Here is a 6905-nt window from a genome sequence, read left to right as displayed (position 1 = left end):
GAAGTACAGTTTCAACAAATAATACACTGCATATATTCTTCTTAGTGGTTAATTGCTGTACAAGATGTGGACTTGTGATCCTATTTACAAACATCATTAGAACAAATCATTCTATTCATTAAGAGAATGAAACTATATATCTATCCCAACCTCTTTGAATACACAGATACAAAATGGACATTCATCTGTATGCCCCATTAGTAATATTTTAATAGAGAAAGCTGAATGTATTAATAGAAGAGGCATTATACACTTTACATTGGTGTCCATAACATATGAAATAGCATATAGTGAATTATTTTATAAGAAAACTTTAACTTTAATAGCTTGGGTAATAAATAGCATCCTTATGTTCCTAGTAAACTTAAGAGTACCTTATATAGCTGCATTGCTTGGTTGAAGTAACATTAACTACATGCATTTGTGATAAAAATCCATAATGTTTAGAATATTTATTAAAAAGTCTTGCATCTCATTATGTTGTATACCATGTTATTAGCTTTATGTAGAAAAAAGCAACATTAACTACATGCATTTGTGATAAAATCCATGTTTATAATATTTATAAAAATGTCCTGAGTCTCACTAGGATGCATTTATTTTATATTAGTTTGTTCCTAATTACTAAAAAATTATAAGATCTTTTAATTTAGAGAAAACATTTAATTATCTATTATTTTTGTTGACACCTGAATCACAGAGAGAATACACTGGAATTAGAATTCATTTTAGGTATAAAGCAGGAAAGTAGAGAGCCATGCATGAATTTAAATAATATAAATATATCATTTTGAGGTAAGCATTTTGCATTGATTTGTGAATTTTTGTCATTTCAAGCCAGGTGATCCTGGTTGGACTGTTTATATTATTAGTCTAATAACACATGTTAAATGGGCTAAAAATTAATAATAACCCAATTTATGCTGAATACTAGGTATTTTCATATATTATTGCAAGAATTTCTCCAGTATATTTCTTTTCTTTTTGCGGAACCGGGGATTGAACTCAGGCCCTTGTGCTTGCCATGCAAATGCTTATTCTACTGAACTATCTCCCCGGCCCCTTCTGGGACATATTTCTAAGATGGGAACTGATTAGTTATAAGATATACATTATTCAGCTTCACAGTATTTTGTCATATTGTTTTCCAAAGTCCTGTATTAATTGAAACTCCCAGAAATATGAGTTTATATTGTATGTTCTTACCAATTCTTAGTATTGTTCAACATTTAAAAATATATGCCTATTTGAGAATGTGAAACTGAGGTTTCACAAAGACCTGTCAAAAATAAGTGCTGATACAGCTGGGCAGGAAAAAGAAAAAAGGCTACTGGAAAACCATTCTAGTCCTGGTTTGTCTAACTCCAACTATAATAATCAGAGTAGTAATCATGAAAAATTAGAGTGAGGTTTTTGTTAAAATAATTTTATGTAAGTGCTTCCCAGAATTAGTAGTGGGGCAAGTGTGTGTGTGTTGGAGAGGACTGCTAGTGACAATGGTAAGTAGCATGACTTGTTAGGAATCACCAGATCCTTGGGTCTATCTTTAGGTCTACTAATTTAGGAGATATAGAAGTAAGATATAAGTATGCCTGTGTTTTAACAAGTTATCACAATTTTATGTATTATTAGTTTTTAAGTAGACACTAAAGCTTAATAATCTATGGTTAAATGATACACCTAATTGTAGTTAGAATTTAACAGGTTTTATCGCCTACTGTTTCTATAAGTAATTTACCAAATACTTAAAGCTGCCTGTTTGTTATAAATATGAATTAAAAAGGAGAGCTTTTCTACATATTTTTGTTCTAAAAAATGAAGTTTTTTCTCTTTTCTTTCTTTCTTTTTTTTTTTTTGTGGAACCCGGGATTGAACTCAGGCCCTTGAGTTTGCCAGGCAAGCACTTCTTTTACTAAGCTATCTCCCTGGCCCCTCTAAAAAATGAAGTTGACAGAACATTGATTATAAAATATTAGCTTTTGCAAGAACCATCATTTAAGTGAACTTTCAAAATTGTGCTCATTTCCAAATTATCTTAATTTTTATAGTTTGGTTATGTTGGTATCAAATTAATTATATTAAGAGATCAGTGTCATACTGTGTTAAACAGATTTAACAAAAACTGAAAATAATATGTGACAGCTTCTGTGTCATGCTTTTAAAACAGGCTTTACATCCTATATTATATGTAGAAGATGTTAGCTTTTCTAAAGGTACAATAAGAGATTATTGTTCATATCAGTATAATAAATTGATACTCTGATGTACTTTTTCATTTTACATTGTCAGAACCTAGGACCTTAATCTTGTTCTTTGATTGACAGTAGCAACCAGGGAAAGAACACTTGTATTGTTTGGGTAGTCACATCTGTTCGACTTGATTCAGTTGAGGGTATTTGCATATTCTTAAGTATTTCTTCTGAGAGGGCTTAAATTCTTCTCAAGTGCTTGATGCATTTCTGAAATTAATTCATAAGGTATCTACATGCACTAATAGTTCTGAATAATACTGCTATACAGAATCTGACAGATAAGACCACATTTTAAAGCCAGGTGTTCTTTAGGGATGCTACATTACATTTATACTTAATTCTGTTGGGCAAAAATGTCAGGTTTTTAAAAAAAATCTTTCAATGTTTTAATTAAATTAGTACACCATTGTTTTAGGTAAATTAGCCGAAGGACAAAGATTTATTAGATAGTGATTCAAATGTATTAATGGCAGCTCTTTCTACCTTTGTTGGGAAATTGAATAATTTTATAGAAAATAACAATATTTGAGTGTATTTTTAAAGTCCTCTATTTTACAGGATAGGTTGCTGAGGATCAAGTTTCCTGACTTGTTCAAGGTCACACATAGGAAATTAATCCTTAAATGTTGCTTTTAACTCCCAGATCAGGCAGTCTTAAGGAATAATGGTATATTAACACTCATTTACATTATCATAAATTATCCTACATCTAAAATTTCCCCTTGCCATTAGAACACAGTTAGTCTTATTATCTATCATCTTTCTCCAGTGTCTTACATATAGTTAAGCCCAGTCATTATTTTGCTGTCCTTTTGTTTATCTCCTAGGGTATTATTCTGTAAAGGAAAATTGTGAAAATTAAATGTTAAATACTTTGATAGCAAACAAGTTTCATTTTGTGTTGTATTTCTGATGGATTGGATAATTCTGAGAAGGATTTTGAGATTCTACTGTCAATAGTGTTTCCATGGACATAGAATCAGAGAAACTGCTTCTTTGTATGTGTGATGGAAGGGAGAGGAAATTATGGACTGGCATGATCAGAAAAGGTCTTGGGAAGGAATAAGGCTTAAACCAAAGGATAGATACAATTTAGGTTCTGTAAACCAGGCGTAGTAGAGCACATCTGTAATTGCAGAAGTTTGGAAAGCTGAGACAGAAGGATTGCTAGTTCAGGTCCCACCTGGACAATTTAGTGAGACACTGTGTCAAAATAAAAAATACGGGATGTAGTTCAGTGGCAGGGTACCCCTTATTTATATGGAGACTGAACTATATAGGAACACACACACACGCACATACACACAGACACACACACACACTTAGGAAGAAAGCCTAGGCTGGGTGTTCCATGAAAAAGATATAGGTTTTTATAATAGCGAAATACCATTAGATTACATTAAATCTAATTAAAGGAAAGAAAACACTTCTTCAGTAAGTGTCGTTGCCTTGCTCTATGCTACATCCTCTTCTCACAATAACCCTAGGGACTTTCTGTCCTAGTTTTTAATTTCTTGCTCTTCTTTTCTTGATATATTTAAGGTTGTTTTAATCTTAACTTGTTTCTATCTGGACATCCCATTCTGATTTTCATCTGTCTTGTTTAGATACAAAAGGTGTAATATGCCCTTATCACATCTTTATTACTGTGTTATAAAAACTCACTGGAGCAAGGCATAGTGGTGAATGCCTATAATCCTAGCACTTGGGTAGCTGATGCAGGTGGATTACTATGGCTCCCAGACCAGCCTGCAATACATAGTGAGATCCTGTCTCAAGGAAAAAACAGACAGAAAAACTTTACTAGAGAAGACAGTTCTCCATTATTATTTGATACTATATGTATGTATATATTTTTAATGTATTTAGTATAGGGTCTAGGGTCTCACTACACAGATTGGGCTTGTAGTGATCCTCCTGTTTTCAGTCTCCCAAGCACTGGGATTACAAGTGCGCATATTATTTGACACTTGTTTAGCTATAAAATAACTCTAAATAACATAATGTTTTGATTTTTTTTTTTTTATTTTTCTCTTCCAGGAATCCCCTTCTGGTCGAAGGAAAGCTCTTGCTACAAGCAGCATCAATATGAAACAGTATGCAAGCCCTATGCCAACTCAGACTGATGTCAAGTTAAAATTCAAGCCATTGTCTAAAAAAGTTGTGTCTGCCACCCTCCAGTTTTCATTATCTTGCATTTTCCTTCGGGAAGGAAAAGCCACGTAAGTTTCTTTTTTAAAATAAGTTATTTCATTCACACTGTGTTTGAAAATTCCATAGATAGCTTTTGACCTAGTAGGTTGGCAGTTGTTGAATATCATATAACATACCAATCATTCTTGCCATTTTTTGTCTCAGAGGATGAGTTAAATAAATGAGCTTCTTGTTATTTATAGTTTTTTATGATTCCAGAGAATAAATAAATTATAGATGTTTCTTGTTTAAGAAGTGAAGTTCCTTCCTGCAAGTAGGTTGTTAAATGAATTGATTGCTAAATGAAGGACTGTTTATTGTATGCACATTACAATATTTAGAATTAAAAAACTGGTTAAAGGAAGCTTCAACTTAATGATTTTCCTTCTATTTGCATGACTCTTACATGCAGTACTGTCATATATAACAGAGATAAAACTATAGTACTGTACTATACATTACAATCAGCAAAAATTACAGTACTATAGAAACAAAATATATTGTACAAAAAAGATATTGAGGCTCTATAAATGAAATGAAGAACTGTACAAAAAAAAAGACAGGTTGTAAGTCTGAGCAGTGAATCATAAGTCTAGACAGTCCAAATGACTTAAAACAGGTAGGTCGATAAATGAGAAATGTCTGTGTGTAAAAGTGGTTGTACTTGGTTTCAAATTTTAGCTCTGTTTGTTTTATATTATAGTGTCATTGTAGCAGTCTGTATTCTGAGATGTGGATAGTTCAGCTCATAATGCTGTTTAATGTAACCTGAGGCATGAGAGGAACCCATAATGAAAAGTTTAAGAGGGATAGAAGAACTTACAGAACTTTTCCTAATTCATAGTTTTTGGCTTAGTCTTCCAAAAATTGGTTTGAAAAGTATTGCCAGCTAAACAATTTATGGTGATCATTGTCCTTTGCAAAAATCACTTCTTCCAAGTGTGGATGTCCTCCCCATTGTCTCAAATTTAAGAGGCTGAGGTGGGCAGATTGCATGTATCCCGGAGTTTGAGACCAACCTGGGTAGCATAGTGAAACTCAGTCCTAAAACACAAAACAAAACCACTTTGTAATCACCAAAGAAGCATTACATAAAAGTTTCCATACTCTATTATAGTCTCTTTAAAGAGTAAAGCTAGGGCCTTTTTTTACCAAAATGGTGCTGAAGGTGAAGAAGGAAGCCCCTGCTCCTCCCAAAGCTGAGGCCAATGCCAAAGCTTTGAAGGCCAAGAGGGCCATGCTGAAAGGCATCCACAGCCACAAAAAGAAGAAGATATGGATATCATCCACATTCTGCTGTCTCAAGACACTGCTGCTCCAGAGGCAGCCCAGATACCCTTGGAAGAGTGCCCCCAGGAGAAACCGGCTTGACCACTGTGCCATCATCAAGTTTTCCCTGACCACAGAGTCAACCATGAAAAAGATCAGGGACAGCAACACACTCATGTTCATTGTAGATGTCAAAGCCAAAAGCACAAAATCAAGCTGCAAAGAAGCTCTATGACATCGATGTTGCCAAGGCCAATACCCTAATCAAGCCCGATGGAGAGAAGACATATGTTCTACTGGCTCCCGATTATGATGCATTGGATATTGCCAACAACATTGGGATCATCTAAACTGAGTCCAGCTGGATAATTCTAAATATATACTTTTCTACCCAGTTTAAAAAAAAAAGAGTAAAGCTAGAACATGTATGTAGAATGAGGGAAAAGTAACATTTACCCTGTTTATTGTATCTGATCAAGACAGATAAATTCATATATGCTATCAGTGTCATGGAAGAGTATGTACTTGATGTAGAGGATAAAGGTATAGGATGAATAGAAATACTAGTAAAATTTTCTATTAAAGGTGAAGAGGGGGGCCGGGGAGATGGCTCAGTAGAATAAGCGCTTGCCTGACAAGTACCAGGGCCTGAGTTCAATACCTGGTTCCGCAAAAAAAAAAAAAAAAAAAAAGGTGAAGAGAGAAAGGTGACTGTGAACATTTCACTCCAATCTAAATCACAGTTCTGAACATATTTCACCCAGTGAAATGTGGTTACTATAATTGGGCATGTCTGATTTACTAAGACTGGATTCTGTGCATCATTCAAAACACGATGCATGGGCCAGGGAGATGGCTCAGTGGAATAAGCACTTCCCTGACAAGTGCAAGGGCCTGAGTTCAATCTCTGGTTACACAAAAATAAATAAACAAATAAAACACGATGCTTGACACATCTTCATGGCAGCAAATGACTTGGTAGATAACAGCAGTAAGGCCTTTTTCAGAGAAGTTCTGTCCTGAGTGAGTATGGTTAGTGACATTATCCAAAGTAGAAACATCTTAGGTTTTTTTTTTATCTCAAGACCTTAAACCATAGCCATAAATGTTGAGAAATTAAAAATAAAGATCTTACTCTGAAATTTAAGCCAAAATGAAAGGAAAGGAAACACAAGAAGAAATATATATATA

The 6905-nt window shown here is 34.0% G+C and overlaps 1 protein-coding gene and 1 pseudogene across 8 annotated transcripts in view; both read left to right on the top strand.

The window, feature by feature from the left end:
• Ehbp1 (EH domain binding protein 1) overlaps positions 1 to 6905 on the top strand; it is a 386641-nt gene that overhangs the window by 162431 nt on the left and 217305 nt on the right. For all 8 annotated transcript variants that reach the window (XM_023720824.1, XM_023720823.1, XM_023720828.1 and 5 more), the window contains exon 6: positions 4293 to 4474. In XM_023720824.1, coding sequence (XP_023576592.1) covers positions 4293 to 4474 — 182 coding nt within the window. The remainder of the gene's footprint in view (positions 1 to 4292; positions 4475 to 6905) is intronic.
• LOC105742837 overlaps positions 6224 to 6905 on the top strand; it is a 3088-nt pseudogene continuing 2406 nt past the window's right edge.

This window comes from Octodon degus, unplaced genomic scaffold (assembly GCF_000260255.1).
Source record: "Octodon degus isolate 3935 unplaced genomic scaffold, OctDeg1.0 scaffold00078, whole genome shotgun sequence".
NCBI classification, from domain to species: Eukaryota; Metazoa; Chordata; class Mammalia; order Rodentia; family Octodontidae; genus Octodon; species Octodon degus.
The sequence above is the reverse complement of the archived record's forward strand: the minus strand, read 5'-3'. Positions and strand labels throughout refer to the sequence as shown.